This window comes from Candida theae, assembly GCF_024610275.1.
Source record: "Candida theae strain CBS 12239 chromosome Unknown scaffold27, whole genome shotgun sequence".
NCBI classification, from domain to species: Eukaryota; Fungi; Ascomycota; class Pichiomycetes; order Serinales; family Debaryomycetaceae; genus Lodderomyces; species Lodderomyces theae.
In genome coordinates this window covers 24,968-42,334 of record NW_026261492.1, presented here as the reverse complement: position 1 = coordinate 42,334, position 17,367 = coordinate 24,968, and the positions used below count along the sequence as shown (strand labels likewise).

The 17,367-nt window shown below is 40.4% G+C and overlaps 7 protein-coding genes across 7 annotated transcripts; 1 reads left to right on the top strand and 6 right to left on the bottom strand. All coding sequences in view use genetic code 12, as the record gives it.

The window, feature by feature from the left end:
- Positions 1 to 544: 544 nt before the first annotated feature.
- Positions 545 to 3,526, top strand: KIP3 (tubulin-dependent ATPase; the record flags this gene model as incomplete). The annotated part of the gene is made up of 1 exon (XM_051754598.1): positions 545 to 3,526. One exon carries the CDS (start codon positions 545 to 547, stop codon positions 3,524 to 3,526), a length of 2,982 nt encoding a protein of 993 aa, XP_051606473.1.
- Positions 3,527 to 3,733: 207 nt separating this feature from the next.
- Positions 3,734 to 4,498, bottom strand: RCT1 (Rct1p; the record flags this gene model as incomplete). The annotated part of the gene is made up of 1 exon (XM_051754597.1): positions 3,734 to 4,498. One exon carries the CDS (start codon positions 4,496 to 4,498, stop codon positions 3,734 to 3,736), a length of 765 nt encoding a protein of 254 aa, XP_051606472.1.
- Positions 4,499 to 5,435: 937 nt separating this feature from the next.
- CHS4 (Chs4p) lies at positions 5,436 to 7,820 on the bottom strand (the record flags this gene model as incomplete). The annotated part of the gene is made up of 1 exon (XM_051754596.1): positions 5,436 to 7,820. The coding sequence occupies one exon, from the start codon at positions 7,818 to 7,820 to the stop codon at positions 5,436 to 5,438; it is 2,385 nt and encodes a 794-aa protein (XP_051606471.1).
- Positions 7,821 to 9,168: 1,348 nt separating this feature from the next.
- KGF57_005023 (E2 ubiquitin-conjugating protein) lies at positions 9,169 to 9,969 on the bottom strand (the record flags this gene model as incomplete). The annotated part of the gene is made up of 1 exon (XM_051754595.1): positions 9,169 to 9,969. One exon carries the CDS (start codon positions 9,967 to 9,969, stop codon positions 9,169 to 9,171), a length of 801 nt encoding a protein of 266 aa, XP_051606470.1.
- A 1,191-nt stretch (positions 9,970 to 11,160) lies between these two features.
- KGF57_005022 (class I SAM-dependent methyltransferase) lies at positions 11,161 to 12,225 on the bottom strand (the record flags this gene model as incomplete). Its single annotated transcript, XM_051754594.1, has 1 exon — positions 11,161 to 12,225. One exon carries the CDS (start codon positions 12,223 to 12,225, stop codon positions 11,161 to 11,163), a length of 1,065 nt encoding a protein of 354 aa, XP_051606469.1.
- Positions 12,226 to 12,588: 363 nt separating this feature from the next.
- On the bottom strand, positions 12,589 to 14,100 carry YCK2 (serine/threonine protein kinase; the record flags this gene model as incomplete). The annotated part of the gene is made up of 1 exon (XM_051754593.1): positions 12,589 to 14,100. The coding sequence occupies one exon, from the start codon at positions 14,098 to 14,100 to the stop codon at positions 12,589 to 12,591; it is 1,512 nt and encodes a 503-aa protein (XP_051606468.1).
- A 946-nt stretch (positions 14,101 to 15,046) lies between these two features.
- KGF57_005020 (uncharacterized protein) lies at positions 15,047 to 17,341 on the bottom strand (the record flags this gene model as incomplete). Its single annotated transcript, XM_051754592.1, has 1 exon — positions 15,047 to 17,341. The coding sequence occupies one exon, from the start codon at positions 17,339 to 17,341 to the stop codon at positions 15,047 to 15,049; it is 2,295 nt and encodes a 764-aa protein (XP_051606467.1).
- Between the last annotated feature and the right edge of the window lie 26 nt (positions 17,342 to 17,367).

Below are 17,367 nucleotides of genomic sequence, written 5' to 3'. Positions count from 1 at the left end.
ACTTTCATGCAAAAAAAGTCCTCAACCTTGACAATCTCTTATATGCCATATTATACAATAAGCTCGACACTTTAGAAAAGCACCTGTTACGATCACAGGTTACGATGCTCTCTTTTAGAATATAGTGTTTGCTGTGTCATTTCTTCACTTCTACAAAATTTCTAAGTAGTCTTATTCAACGCCATCATATTATACACACCATCAGAGATAGTTGGCGTTGTGTCTACGCACGCACTTTTCTTAGTTCAAAGTCATTCATAGGTGCCCAGAACAGTAGTAACCGGTGGTGTGCTTGCGACTGTAAAGCTGTCTCTTCCATCCATGTCTTGTGACGCGCGTGAACAGAGATCAATTTTTATTTTTTTTTTTTCTTTTCCTTCCTTTTGGTGGAAAATGTAAACACCAGAAGGCAGCCGTAAAAGAAGCAGAATTACAACTACCAAACACCCAAAGGTCCGACCACATCATACACCCAGATTCTCAAATACAAACATTAATCTAGAACTCCCCCATCCCCTTCCCCATTTTGTAACTCATAGATGTTATGGATTCGAACACATCCACACCTGCATCATCATTAACAAATACATATGCATCGGGAGTGAAACAATCTTCGATATCAGTTGCAGTTAGAGTGAGACCATTCACTGAGATTGAAAACAACCGCCTTGTTAAGCCCGAGGATGATGATTTTTTCCTTGGAGAGGGATGCTTTACCGATGGAAATGCTAGCAACAGCAACAACGGCAACAGCAACAACAGCAACAGCAACAACAACAGCAACAGCAACAACAATACCAATTACAATTCCACCACAGCAACTGCCAATTCTGTAAACAAACAAAAGTTCCTCAATCAATCAGGTATACGGAAAATTGTCAACGTAGTTGATGATAGAATGCTCATATTCGATCCACCAGAGACAAACCCTTTGGCGAAAATGCAAAGAAACGCCTTTCCTAATAGTTTTAAAGGGTCACGAATAAGAGAGCACAAGTTTGTGTTTGACAGATTGTTTGACGAGGACGCATCTCAGAATGATGTGTATCAAAACACCACCCGGCCATTGCTTGACTCAGTGTTGGATGGTTATAATGCCACTGTTTTTGCGTATGGAGCTACAGGATGTGGAAAGACACACACGATTCTGGGAACTCCCGAGTACCCTGGTGTTATATTCCTAACAATGAAAGAATTATATGAAAGAATTGGGGAGCTCAACGACACAAAAATAATTGATGTGAGTCTATCCTATCTTGAAATATACAATGAAACTATTCGTGATTTACTCAATCCAGAGACTGATTTTAAGAAACTAATAATTCGTGAAGACTCAAATAACAAGATTTCAGTTTCGAATTTATCACGACATAGACCTGAATCAGTGGACGAAGTGATGCATTTGATAATTGCTGGTAACGCCAATCGTACATCGAGTCCAACTGAAGCTAATGCGACATCAAGTAGATCACACGCCGTTTTACAAATAAATATCGACCAAAAGAATCGTACGGGTGATGTAAAAGAGGAACACACATTTGCTACATTATCAATCATAGATTTGGCAGGGAGTGAGAGAGCAGCAGCAACCAAGAATCGAGGAGCTCGATTAAACGAAGGTGCAAATATCAACAAGTCATTACTAGCATTAGGGAATTGCATCAATGCATTGTGTGACCCACGGCGCCGAAACCATATACCTTATCGTGACTCCAAACTAACTAGATTATTGAAGTTTTCCCTTGGAGGTAATTGCAAAACCGTGATGATTGTTTGCGTTTCCCCAAGTAGTCAACATTATGATGAGACTTTGAACACGTTGAAGTATGCAGATCGAGCCAAGGAGATCAAGACCAAATTGATCAGAAACCAACACAATTTGGACCGCCATGTGGGGTCTTATTTGAAAATGATTACCGAACAGAAACAAGAGATTGAGGAATTGAGGGCACGTGAGAATGAAATTGCTGATATTACAATCGGTAAACGCAAGAGATCTGAAGAACGAATTTTCCAGCTATTGCAGGACACTATAGCATCAGTCAGGCGCAACATTGCCAAGTACAGTCTTGACAAGTCGAAAAAGATATTCATGTTGGCCAAACGCAAAGTACTATTACGACAGAAAGTTGAGGTTGAAATTATACTTGAGAGCAGACACCAGTTTCAACAAAAGAGACAGTCCTCAGTGGTGCCACAACGATTTGATCAATTAACTTCAACCATATATGACTTGTGTGAGCAGGTCTTGTCCAAGATCGATAACCAAATTTGGCAAATTGAGCTGCAGTACAGGCAGCATACTGAAATCGATCATATTTTAGGCGAGTCTGCGGTACGAGTTTTGGCAAGGTTGGTGAATGATGAACCTGACTGGACAGTATATCACTCGGCGATGTATGATCAATTGATTCAATCTATACGTGATGACTTACAACTTGAAATATTGGTTAGGTCTTCAGCATTGTATGATCACTTGATCTATGCACTAGCTCAATTTTATCGTGCCCCTTGGGCCATTGCCACGTATCTAGCGAGCCCAGGAGGTGCAGGTGCTGGTGCAGGTGCAGGCGCTGGGGCTACTGCGTTGAGTAAAGATGTCACAATTTTGCAAGATATGATTGATGGATTGGAAAAACTAGTTAATGGGACATTTGATTCTGCTTTTGACAAATTTGCTTTGGAGTATCTTCGTAATAAGACGTGGAATGAAACGGAGAATGGTGGCATAAATGACAGTAATGGTAGAGATGGCGGTGTTTTGATGAATGATGCCGCCACTGCACATAACATCGACGATTTAAGGGATCAAGATTTGATCAACGATGAAAATGCGTATCCTTCTCAGTTGTTTAAAAAGCCACGAACTAATGGCGTTGCGATCTCAAATATCGTGTCACCTCCACGAGAAGCAAAGAAACTAGTATCAAAACGTGCAAAAACTTCACCAAATAGCAAAACCAAGCGATCTTTGCAATTGCCTACATCTTCAACAACAACAACAACAACAACAACATATAACAACAAATGGGTACCATCAGCATCGCCGGAGTTCATTGCAAGACAAAAAGCAGTTGGGGTAGAGAACGGACCCGAGGATATAAGTATGAATGATGTCAGTTTTCAAAGTGCATCTGAATTAGTATTTCGCGAGGATGGAAACAATAACAACAACTCCATAATAGTTGATCAGGATTTGGATTCTCCAATTAGTAACTCAAAGAAAGTTCAGTTTTTCGATATTTCACAAGATGATGATTTGCAAATGAGTTCACCACCACTACCTAAAGTACCATTGATGCGTAGTGACTCACTTGTTTCCAGGAATAACAACCTGAACAGGGATAACACTCAGATAAGGGACCAAAGTCATGCCACTCCTTCTCAATCATCTGCACCTCCTCCGCCTCCTGAACCAGTGCAGCAACTGCATCTACCTCCTTTGCATAGTATTCATTTGACAGAACTGAAATCTTCGTTGTTGAATAAACTGGCTGCGAGAGTAATGACGCAAAAATCTGAATGAAATGATCAGAGAGATTGTGAACTCTGTTTATAGAGTAAAGAGACAGGTAGAGAATACCATCAATGAATCTGCCTTAATGCATTCCAATCAAGAAACTAGTCAAATATATATATTTTTCTCTCATTACTGTAAGTCTCAGCTAAAAAAAAATTCGTAACAAGCGTTAGCAGTACGTACATCATTCTTTTCTCAAGTCAATTGAACTTCTCACCAACCACCTCTTCCTCCACGACCCTCTTCCATTCTGTCTCCGTAACCACCTTGACCACCACCGTAACCACCTTGACCACCACCGTAACCACCTTGACCACCCCCATAACCTCCCTGACGTCCACCTTCCATTCTGTCTCCGTATCCACCTTGGTCACGACCGCCACCAAATCCGCCACCGTATCCGCCTTCATTACGGCCACCATCGTATCCGCCTTCATTACGGCCACCACCATATCCATCATTACGGCCACCACCATATCCATCATTACGGCCACCACCATATCCATCATCGCGACCACCACCATATCCAAAGTTTCCACCACCTTCGTGACGACCACCGCCGTATCCATCATCACGGCCACCACCATATCCACCTTCATGACGACCACCACCACTTCCACCACCAAAGAAGCCACCAGCACCGGATGCATTATCATATCTCTCTTCATGCGAAGCAGAGTAGCTCTCATGTGATCCGCCGTGATGCTTGTTTTCTTCCTTGTGCTCCTTGAATTCATCTTGCAATTTGCTTCCTCCAATTGCACCACCAATGACTCCCAACACCGTACCTAACTTACCATGGTTTTGTCCACCAGCTTTATCGCCGGCAATTCCACCAAGAACACTTCCAGCGACACCACCGAGGAATCCTCTGTCTTGTTGTTCGCCTCCTTGACGGTTGTCATTATTGTTGTTGTTACCTCCTTGTGGGGTGTATTCACCTTGGTTACCAGATGAGTAGAAATCGTTAGCTGACATGGTTCAAATTACTTAAATAGATTGATTGATTGATTTGGACTTGAAGTTTAGGTAAAGAAATTAAATGTGGGTGTGTTGAAGATTTGACGTGAGAATTTCAATTGATATTTATAGTCTCAATTTGTGAAACGTGGTCAAATGGGGGGACGGGGGACTTGTACTCAAAAGTTCGGTGATCCAAATTCAGCGTTTAGTAGAATGAAATTGCTACTTTATTGGAAAAGGGGACATCTGTGTTTGTGCATTGTTGCAGCCTCAATAATCCTGCATCCAACTATAACTTTATATGCACTACTACAAATTCAGTGTGACTAGTTTCACGTGACTATGTCTACTTTTAGTATACGGCGAGCACAATCAGTGTATATCAAGTCTGATGCAATCGTATAAGAGGGTTTCGCTACCAAATAGAACACAGTCTAATTCCTCTATATCACGTGTTCTTTTTTTTTTGAAAGCTTTGTTACATTACATGGCTTAGCTTCCATGTAGACTTAGTCATTACTTCTCTCTTTTGCGGTGATGTAATTGAACAGCGAAAGTACTGTTTTCAGTTTGACCAAAATACACGCAACTTTTTTGTTCGATCCCACCACAAAACCTAAAGCACAAGCCAAGGCAATTAGCACAGTCGCGTACGCCTTTCTAGTATCATCTCAATACAAGCTCCCCTAATTGAGCTGTAAACTAAACACGTAGAAAAATGATCGCCCCCACCCCCCGCCAATTTACAACAGACACATCCATCCCGTGCAATGTAAAATATCTATGTGTAATTTGCTTGTCCATTCTACACTATACACAAACACACTCTTTTCCACCTCCCTGTTACTCCAAAATAACCCGCTAGGCTCGCTAGAAAAAGCTGCCCTAGCTACTCCCTGTTTCAACTCTCTCTCTCTCTCTCTCTCTCCTCTAAAACCCTCATAAATAGCATCTACATAATAACACAGTCCTTCTCCTGAGCCGCGCTTCCATCAGCATCACTAACAACTGGTCTCTTCTTCAACTTCTTTTGAATCTTTGCTGCAGCTTCTTTATCATTCAACCGAGCCAACGACTTGGCATCGCCATTCTCGGCTGCTTTAGTGTACCAAGTCTGTGCTTCTTTACTATTCTGAACACATCCAATACCCTTTTCATAGAAATTGGCCAAGGCAAATTGAGCTTTTGGTAAATTGCACATGGCTGCTCTTTTTGCCCATTCAAATGCCTCTTGTTCATCCTTGGGCAAATACGGATCGGACCCAACGAGGTACCATGCACACATGGCCAACATTGAATTTGGATCGCCTCCAAGTGCAGCTTGGGTGTAGTAATGGATCGACAAGTTTGAGTCTTGAGGGACAACTTCACCAATTTCGTAATGACGACCCAATATCGCGGCTGATTGTGTATGGCCCAATGATGCTGCTTGTGCGTACAATTCCAATCCATACTTGACATCTTGCAATACGATATCTTTGAATCCGTGATAGTACAATTTACCCAACTCGTACGGAGCTGCCGCTGTTAGTTCAGTAGCAACGTTGGTGGCTCTAGTCAACCACTTGATACCCATTTTCTTGGTATTCATATCGTTGGGCAATCCCATCCGGCTGTAGAATGAATACACCCCCAATTTGTACATTGCCGATGGATGATTCCTCGAAGCGGCAATTTTCAAATATTCAACAGCCTTTCTCGCATCTCTACCGGTACCCAACCCTTCTTCATAACAGTATGACGTGCGATATGCACTTTCCACATGCCCATGTTTGGCTGCTGCCTGGAAAAGAACAAATGCATCTCGATTATCAATTCTATCCAATGCACCGGAACTATAAGCGTCTCCCAATAAATATTGAGCTTCAGTGTACCCTTTATCTGATAATTTCTTCAAGTAGTACACTGCTTCCTTTAAGAACGCTCTACGCAACTTCTTTTCATTGCCTTCAACCTCAATAGTGGAGAAGTCGATAGATTTACTCTTTTTGTGTTTGTCTTTACTTGAAGCGTCTGGCTTGCGAGGTGAATTTTCAATTGACCCATTGTTCAAGGGGGTGTTGCTACCTGAACTAGAACTACCACCAACACCAGCAGCAGCACCATTTGCTGCTAATGCTGTCGTAGACGATGATTCAACAGCCAACATCAATGCCGTTTGCAACATATATTGTGCATACTGAAACAATACATTTGGATCGTTTGATTTTTTGGCATTTTTCCGATACAATTCCAACGTCTTGATTCTGGGTAACAAGTTGGCCGAGTTTGAACCGAGATACAGTTGAATCACATTCTGATTGAAGTCAATCATGGATGAGTTATCATTACGATCATAGAAAAACGACGATGTAGATGAAACTGAACGATTGTGGCCATATTTATTGTTGCTGGTAGACACAGCGACTGATGGTGTACTCAAGTTGTTTTCTGATCTACTGAAAACTTGATGATCCAATGTGTTTGCATTGCTGTTGTTGAGATTGAGATTGACTACCGAAGAAGTAGCCGATAATGGGTTGGAAGGTGGCGACGAAATACCATTATCCTTGTTTGCAAATACTGGTGGAGGTGATGCTGAAGTGGAGTCATAAAGAGGATATGGCGCCGAAGATGGCGATGTGATACCAATTGTAGGCGAGTTAAACACAACCGGGTAGGAGGACTGTTCCTCCTGGGGGTGTTGCTGCTGCAGCTGTTGTTGTTGTTGTTGTTGTTGGTCTTGCTGGTAGAAATGTTGTTGGCTTGGTGATATTTGACCAGTCATTCTAGGAGAAGAGTTGTTTGAGGACGAGTGGGAAACATTTGGTACCAAATGAATAGGTAAACTGGATAAACGCTGTTGCTTGTCACCGGAACCATCATCTAATAAGCTTTTATACTTGTGTCTTTGAGAATGCTGTTGTGGTTGCTGTTGCTGCTGTGGTTGTTGTTGTTGTTGTTGTTGATGCTGTGGCGCTGATGCATGACGCGCGTAATTTTGCTGTGGTTGTTGTTGCTGGTGATGGTACTGATATTGGTGCTGGGGTGGGGGAATAGGTTCATACCCATATTGATGAACTTTTTCTGAGCCATATTGTGACTGCTGATGCTGTTGTTGTTGTTGTTGTTGATTGCCGTGCGGTATATATGGCTTGCTGTTATGATTAGGAGGTAAATGCAAATCTTCCATACCAGAGGTAACCTCGGTCATACTGGGCGAACTATCAGAGCGATCACTTTGGCTAGCTTGGTTGAAGTCCAGGAGGGGATATGGAGTAGTGGACGTGCCTGTAGTTGTTGCACTACTGCTGGAAGAAGTGACTTGACGATAAGGATGTGCAGAACTTGAACTCATTACTTGTGGGTCATTTGGGGATCGGGGGGATGGATTTAGTATATGTGTCAGTGGATAGCCGTATGAGAGATGATTAGCTCTGGTAGATCCGCTTAGATGGTAGAGAGTCGTACTGTTGTTGCTGACCTCTTAAAATAGATAAAAAGGGTTTTTTACAGTTTCAAGTTTTGAAAAAAAAAAAAAAAAAAACATAAAAAAAAATTGAATGAAGAATAAGTTGTTTAGAAGGAGAATAAGAAGGAAAAATAAAAAAAAATAAAAAAAAAATTAATTACTTAATTAGAGAACAAGGAGAAGAAGAAGAAGAAGAAGTTGATTACGTAGTTTTGGTTTTCAGTTAGTCAGCTATATACTGATGGTAGGGAAAGAGGTAAGAAAGAAAAATAACGTACTAAAAATAGTCACTAAACATTCAACAAAATGTGAGAAGAAATAAGTAGTAATATCGTGGAATGAATGGAAAAAGATTAAGCAGAGACACGTGCATTAAAATATACGAAAGGGAGACACAATTGTTTCTGATTTGGTATGTATATGTATTTATAGTACGTATAGTATGTATAGTATTTATGTCTGTCTGTTTGTTTGCTTTGTTTGTTTTGTTTGTTTGTTCTTTTACGCGACTCTGTCATGGGTTACATCATTATACATATCTATTATTAGGTCTATTGTTGTTTCAATATATGTTTATATATGTATAGAAATGTCGGATGTCAAAATTATTCATCGGAACAACAAAAAAACAAAGGGTCCCGTCTGAGACGGAAGTTCACATCTTAGAAAGCAAAGAGACGTACGTTTAAACGAAACAAGAGTGTAACCCCATATATGTATATGTATATGTATATGTATATGTATATGTATATCTATCCACTAACTAATGTTTGTCTATATTTGAGTGGCTATTCTATTTTTATGTTATGTTGTTTTGGAAACAGATCCCGTATCATCTACAAATAATTCACTTACCCCCTCCCCCCCCTCACACACACGACCCAATACGGAAAGGATCTCTCTACAAATTAAGGAAAGCCCTATGGCTTCCTTTTTTTTTTTTTTTTTTTTTCTCTCTCCAACTTTTGCCACTCCGCCTTGAAGAATAAAAATAGCATAAAAAAATAAAAGAAAAACAAAAGACACAAACTTGAAAACAAACCGAAGTGTTGTCATATTGTCTCAAAATACGACACTGCCTTAGAGAACAGCGACAACAAGCACTCGGCGCCGAACTTTTAGTATAGCTTGATTTACGTTTCCTAAACTACCCCAAATAGTATCCAAGTTTTCTAATTATGCTAGAGCTAATCTTCTATACGCACTTGTATATACAGCGAAACTACTCCTCACATCAACTGGTCTTCATGATACCAAAATAGGCTGCAAGAAATGCAGCAACCAATATTCCCACCAACGCAGTGAAACCTCCAAAGCTATTGCCGCCAGGGGCTCCGCCACTAGCACCACCATTAGCAGTCTTATTCACCACAGCCAACTGTCGCTCATGCTCAATCAACAACCGAGCCCTATCTTCAGGATCCAACTTGTCCAACTGCGACAAATCAATAGCCTTTTCCGTAACTAAGCTTCTGCCACTGCTCAATTGTCTCTGTTTCTTTGCCTCTGCCTCTGCCTCTGCTTCCGCTTCAGCACGAGCTATGTCCTCTTTATTCTGTTGTACGACATTGGGGAACTGCTTCACAAACCTTGGGTTCTCCTTCACATTCCACTTCTTACTATCACGAGCCAACTTCCGCCTCACATTCTCCGACGTTGTGATTGACCCCGTAGTCGACTCCTCCCCAGTCATAAAACTGAGCAACCCCGTCAAAATCGTCGCTACACTCCATGCAGGGTTCCAAGTGTCCGGATGATAATCACTCATAGACAAACACAATCTCGTATTACATGCAAATCTTCCATTGGGAGTAATCATCGATATCGAAGGTGGTTTGAATGGGTATTCCTGTGGGAATCGTAATAACCCATGGTATTGACCATGCTCAAATGGTGTATTTGGTGGGCCCGTGATGATGTAGTGCCACTCCAAGATGTTTTCGTCGTTGGGCTTGGCTGTAATGTAGGGTGGTGGCGTTTGTTGGATAGCTTTATACTCCTTGGTTAATCGTCTTTGTGATTGTCTTGATGCCATATCGTAAAAGGAATTGTTGGGAATAGAGGGCAAAAAAAAAAAGAAAAAGATTATTAATTTATGTTTGAAAAAAGGGGGACACTTGTGTGTATACGTGTGTGTGGGGGGGAGATGTTGTGGTATTTGTGAGTTGTAGTACGTAGTTTATTGGTCTTTCTGTAAAAGATAAATGTAATATGTGATTGTGTGTTGGTAATAAAAATGTGGGATTCTTCCCTATTTCTTTTTTTCCGTCTGACGTTATATTTGTATTTTATTTTTTTTTTCTTTGTTTTTTAATTGTAGTGTGATTATTGATTGATAAATCTAAATTTGTAAATTGCTTTTATTTTTTTCTGTTCTCTTCCCTTTATAAATATTTTTGTTGGCCCCTATTTCTTTACTCAGTCACGTGCTAGCCCAATGCTACCAAAGACGTGAGTTCTATCATTAGTGCTTGTGGGGACATCATTGGCAGAGTTTGCAAACAGGGATAATAGACAAGAGAGAGTTGTTAAGTTCCGGGGAGGACAGAGCTTGGCTCATACACAAGTACCGTTGAATAAAGGAAAGGGTGATGAGAGATACGACAGCATCAGTGACGCTGCCGTGCCTACCAAATCAACGGCAGGATAATATGTATAACGGGCAGTATTGTGGCCATGTGTAGCATCAAGTGCTTGTCCAGCAGACAATTGAGTCACAATGTGTAGTACTGCTAGAGAAAGACAATCACAAAGGATACCACAGGTTGAGCTTAGAAGCGCAATATATTGCGCTTTTGCCATGATAGGAACAACAATGACTGTGATTGTAGCTATCATCAACGGGCCGGTGATGGTGCTGGCAAACATGCATCATAATGCTTCATTGATTCTTTTTGTAACAATTCTGATTTTGACGTGTTGCCTGACGTTCCTTTTCACAAAGAGGAGTCAAAAAGAGAGTCACTTACTGAGACCGAAACCTCAACCACAGGAAAAGTAACATGGTGCAATTTCCATCAACTGAGAATGGTATGCCATTTGAATATGTAGACACATTTGATTAAATCATTACATGTGGTGAAGGTGGAACTAAGTACTCTGTACGCATTATGAGAAAAAACATAACCACAGGATACTCCGCATGACATACGCGGTTCACATTTCTTCTACAATCGTATCTAATCTAACGAAGCCATTTTAGGTCAAGATTCTTCGCTAACACAATCTACTGGTTTTTTTTTTTTTCCGGCTTTTGTCCAATTGCGTAAATCAAACTAGTCTCAATCAAATAATTAACCTCTCCATCCAAATCCCTTGACTCCAACTCACCAGCATTCATCTTATCAACCATTGACTGTTTCGAATGGTTCAAAATAAACAGACGTGGTTGCCACAACGTAGTTCGAAACTCTCTAGCACTCGACACATTAACCAACCCCGCCAAGTCGCCCAATGTACGATTCAACTTGTTGATTTTCAATCCACCCATGTGCTGAACTCCATGAGACACATCCCGATCGTGGGCATTCGCTCTCGCATCATCATCATCATCATCATCATCATCATCGATCTGCTCTACGTCCTCATTGTAAAAGTCAACAATGAACATCCATCCACCAGGTTTCAAAAAATCGGCCAATTTCGTAGTCACTTGTTCATAATTGTGTATATGATGATATGAGATTGTCGAAAAGATGAAATCGAAATGATTGTTAAATTGGGCCAATTCTGGCTCAATTTCCGGATCAAGAACGTCGTATTCGTAAGATTTCATTGACAATTGGTGGTCATTGTTCAACTTGGCTGCTCTGTCGTTGAAATATTTCAAAAACACAGGTCCTATATCAATGCCAACTATCTCACTCTTGGTTCCATTATCACCACTCGCATCCCCACCAATGAGATACGGAACAAATAATTCAGTCACCATACCTGTCCCACAAGCAAAATCCAACATTTTCATCCCTGGGCGGAAAATCGAATTGGGGAATTTGGTTAAATAGGTAGCTGGATCAGGCAAGGTGTTTTCCCTAGTGAATCCATTAAATGGTAAATGCCCATCTCCCAACAAGGGCTCTGATTCATCCAAGCTCTTTCTTTTGACAGGTACACTCAAATCAAATTCCAAAATGTGTTTGACAAATAAGTAACTGAGTAGTATTTGTGAATCCCGTTTCTCGTACTTTTCGGCAAATGCTTCGTCAAATGCTCGTTTGTTTTCAGCAATTGCTTGCTGATGTGCAGCGCCATTTTCCACGGAGTTTGAAGTGGGTGTAGCTGTGGGTACCATTGTAGAATGAGGTGGTTGCTATGGATACCGGGATCGATGCGAAATATATTGTATGATGGTTCGTATTTTGTATAATTTGTATCCCTCGAGCGGGGATGTGTTTTTTTTTTTTCTTTCTTCATAATCGGGTGTTCCCGATTTGGAAATCCCGACAAGTTATAACTCTAAAGAAGTTCAGTACATTGACTACTGAGGCAAGCCGGTGTGTGCAACTGGCAAAATGAACAAGGGACCACCAGTCCTCTCAGCTTTACAATATCTATATGCAATTAGTTGAAAAATATATTGATTGAAAGACTATTATTATCCTAGACATCTCCTTTTTTCATTTTAATTTACACTCTACTCAAAAGTGTTGCACCTCTAACGACAACACCAAAAGAAACCCTTCTTGTGCTCGTCTTCGCCTTCATAGTGTGGTTCCGGTGGTTGCTGGTGATAGTTTTCTGGATTAGGAGGTAATGGTTTTGGTTGTGGTTGCACTTGGTACAATTGTTGGTATGGTTGCTGCTGCAGTTGCAACTGTTGTTGCTTCTCCAGTTGTTGTTGTTGTTGTTGTTGAAGATGCATCTGCTGTTGCTGTTGCTGTTGTTGCTGAAGTTGCAACTGCTGTTGTTGTTGCTGCTGTTGCTGTTGTTGTAGCTGTTGCTGTTGTTGCTGCTGCTGCTGTTGTTGTTGTTGCCTAGTCCTTCTTTGATCGCGATGTCTTCTTTCTCTCTCATTTGGTGGGTTGGGATGTCCATAACCATGTAAATTTGGCTTTTTATTAATCGAAGCATCCCACCCTTTACCTCCGTTCAAATGCATCCAATCATAATCCCCATCACACGATTGTCCCAAATCATCCAATGCAGATACCAACAACATTCTATACTCTTCATATGGAGGTTCGGCGTCAAATGGCAACGACCTCACTGAATCCAAATACTCGGCAAATTGTGTAGGCAAACCATCGCAAAGAGTGACTGCCGGTGTTGTTCTCTTTTTGTCTCCAATTTTTTCATACTTTTGTTTATTGGTGGGTGCTTTCAATCCCTGCCAAGGTAATTGACCGCGTAAAAAGTAGAAAAACACATGGCCCAAAGCCTCCAAATCATCACGTCTCGATTGTTCTCTTCCCAAATGTGTGTTTATCGACATATATCTGGCAGTACCGCTTAATGACTTTTTCTCTCTATATGGGATATGTTGTTTAGTTCTAGGATCACGATATTGTTTCGCCATACCGAAATCAATCAAATGAACATTGTTTTCATCAGGCATTCCTTGACGTCCAATGAGAAAATTGTCTGGTTTGATATCTCTATAGATCAAATCATGACGATGCACTTCTTCAACTAAGGACAACATTTGTATGGCAATTTGTACCACCGTCTTGACGGAAAACCTTCTTCCACACCAATCAAACAAATCTTCCAATGATGGACCCAACAAGTCAATAACCAAGATGTTGTGCAAACCTTCTTGACCAAAATAATATGCATTAGGAATACCAGCACATCCTTGCAAATGTTTATAAGTTCTATATTCATCTCTCAATTGAGGTGCTTCAGTCTTTCTAGGTTCAAATTTAATAGCAACGGGTCCTCCATTGATAATGTTTGTTCCTTCAAATATAACACCAAAAGAACCTTCACCAATCTTTTTACCAATTTTGTAATGTAATCCAACAACTGAAGAGTTGGAGTTGCTTGACGAGGACGCAGCAGCTGCGGCTGTTGTATTGATGGGTGTGCCATTAGCTTGTGAGTGGTGGTGATGATGAGAATTCATGATGCCTGCTGTTGTACTTTTGGAATTGATAACTGGACTGTGAGAAGCTTGGGCAGCAGCTAAGGCGGCTGGATTAGTTGGAGAAGCTACACGATTGGACATGTAGTGACAAAAAAACAAATAAAGGGGGGGAGGGGCGAAAGTGCTCAGTAAAGCTCTGTTGATTATCTTATGAGGGCTCAACTAAGTTCTGTAAGAGCTTCTTTCTGGATTGACTGTTGGTGTTGACTAGTGGAAGGAGTTTGATTTGTTACTTTGCTTTTGTTCTTCTGCGAGCAAAACAAAATCAACCTGATAAATATTGCAACTCAGTCGACCTGAATAATAATAAAGTGACTGTAAACCTGTCTATGGGAGTTGTATGGTATGTTCTATCTGTGGTTGAATCTAAACAGCTCAACACTCGGACACTTTCGATTCAAAAATTACAAAAAAAAAAATAAAATAATTGGGAACCACTCAAATCGTCAAACGTGATTAAAGACAACCAAATAAAAATGGGATAATTGAAGTAGATAATGAACTGAAAATAAAAATAGAATGGAACTGTGTTTTGAAGTACGGGAGAAGGAGTTATAGTACACAATAGCTTAGTAAATGGAGATGGATGGGGGTGGAACAGAGTTGTGTACTTATGGTCTGATGATGGCCTGTGATTTGTACCGTCTCCTTTGCGTGTGTGTGTGTGTGTGTGTGTTGAAGTCAATGTGTTGAATTTTTCTGTCTGTCTCTTTGTCTCTCTCTCTCTCTCTCTTTCTTTTTCTCTTTCTTATGAAATAAAAAAATTGGGCAATTTCTTTTTTTCTCTTTTGCTTTTGCTTTTGCTTTTCTGTTGATTTTATTCAACATTAATTTCTTTTTCTTTTTTTTTTTTCTCTCTCTTTTTTTCTCTGTAATATATTCACGTGATTACACCCATATTCACCAGCGTTTCTAATTTATACGATAGTTCCAATCATTCTTTAGCATCGTATAACTCGTATGCCAGTTAATGCTTTGTACATAATCTCTATACTTCCAAAACAAGATACACACTAGATCCTTTTTTTTAAACAAACGGAGTCGAGTCTCGACTGATTTTGCTACCAGGCCGACTACTCGATCCGGCTGACGCATAGCCACTAAAACCACCACTACCACCACCACCACCACCAGAACCGCCGCCAGTGCCACCACTCGACTCTATAATAAGTTGTCGTTCATTCACAATCTTTGCAACCTGGTTGTTGCACAACGTTTCAAGAAACTTGTTTTGATGTCGCAACTTATCCAACCGATGTTGCGTGGTAAGAAGTGTATCCTTATGTATCAAATCTGGCAACACGTCCATTCCCGGTGATTGCATCTTGCTTGTCAACTTGTTCAACTGTTTTTGTAGCTTCAATTGCTTTTGCAGTTCCGTGACCGCCTCAGAAGAACTTTGTTGATACTTGCTTCGCAAATCTTCGGTTTCATTGGTGAGTCGATCATATTCTTGATGTAAATCGTTCAATTCCTTCTCAAGGTTTTCAATTTGTGTTGACTGATTACTCAACAATTGTTGACTAACACCATGTTCTGTAATTGATTTTAGTTGTGCTAATTTGTTCTCAAGTTCACCATCTTTTTCAGAGCACTTGTGCAAATCATTCTCAACTCTAGCTAGTTTGCGGTCCATTGTGTTTGCGTCGTTATTTAACTTCCTCAATTTGTGATAGCTCTCAGCAATGGTATTCTCATCTTCGTCAAAATGTACTTGTTTAGAAGTTGTTAGCAACCTCTTGTATCCAATACTTTGTACCTGGTCTCCACCATCACCGATAACACGACTGTTCTCGCTCTCTTTTCCATCAGACTTGTGCTCTCCATTCTCATGAATCTTGCCCTCCCCCTGAATTTTCTCCAATTCTAAACTCATCTGACGTAACTTGAACGCCAACAATTGAACAAATTTATGGTTGAAATTGTCAACTGTCAAAGGTTGACCTAGTTCCATACTCCCAAATATTTCCTTCCGGTAAACCAAATTCAACTTTTTTAATAATCTGTCATCGGAAAAGTTCAAAATCAATTCATCATTGAACTTGGTAAATAGGTCAGCAATCCGTTGAGGATGATGTTGCAAACACTCGTGGAAGTATTTCATCTTGACCCCATAATTGTCATAATAAAACAGATCAGCTTCTTCATTATGTGGTTCTTCGTGGCTAAATTTGACAAAATTGACAGCCAAATTGTTCAACAACTTGAGTTTCCAAGTTAACTTTGGACTCGATATCAGAGACGCCAATGTGTCTGCATCAACACCACCGTTGATATTCATACTCAAATCTGTGTCAAATTCGCTTCCATTGGGTTCTGGTATTTGCAACATCAAATGCTCAATGGAGTATACAGGAACAGGTACAAAAATGGGACACGCATTCTCCAGTCGTAACATTTGAATACTAGGATTAGTTGGGTCAATTTTGGAATCAAATGAAAAGAGAAACTTGAAGTTTGATGACAATGACTTGTTCATATACCTATTGTACAATTGTTGTGTTTGGATTAAGTGTAAAAACACTCCTTTTCTATCATCCGCGTCCTCTCCTGCAGACTCTTTTTGAGCTGGCCGTTTGTCATCATACAACTTCATGTTTCCCGAATTTGCATAGTTCAAATTTTTCCCAATAATCAATCCCTCAATCAACTCCAATTCTTTATTATTCTTCGCCACAACTAATACTGGATACAACTCCTTCAGTGAGCTTGTTCTAGCCCTATCCAATATTGAATCGATCAAGTTATTGAAAAATTGAAATTTCCCAGACATCAAAGCTTGCGATTCATTAGGTTGCAGTAGTAATAGTCTTTTAGGCATGAAATGATTCACTAGCAACGATGGATGATTGTTTACAGTAATCAAGCTGTTAAAACACATTGACACCAACTGTAAACTTTTGGCTCGACTGTAAACATCAAAGTCGCCATTTGCAGTAGCCGCCACACCCATTGGAGTGTCTATTGAAGACGATATGTCAAGTAAACTATCAATACTAGTCTTTCTCCGTCGTTGTTGAACATCCTTTATCAACGTCTCACTGATCAAATGTAGCAAGATTTGTACGAGGGTAATTTGAGTATCGGTTAGTGCTGTAGGAACATATACCACTCCAGAATCATTTTTGATGTCACGTTGTGGATGCACAACATTCCAATGACGATTATCAACGGTGCTATTATTTGGTTGTGGTATTATTCCTCCTCCATCTAAGCTTGCAGCAGTTTCTCTCGCTGCGGTATCTCCTTCTGCATAAACTGATGGCTCATCCATTACACCGCCATAGATAGAGGACGGTGGATCTGCTGAAAGCATATCCATCAAATTCATCTTCAATGCGTTGCTAA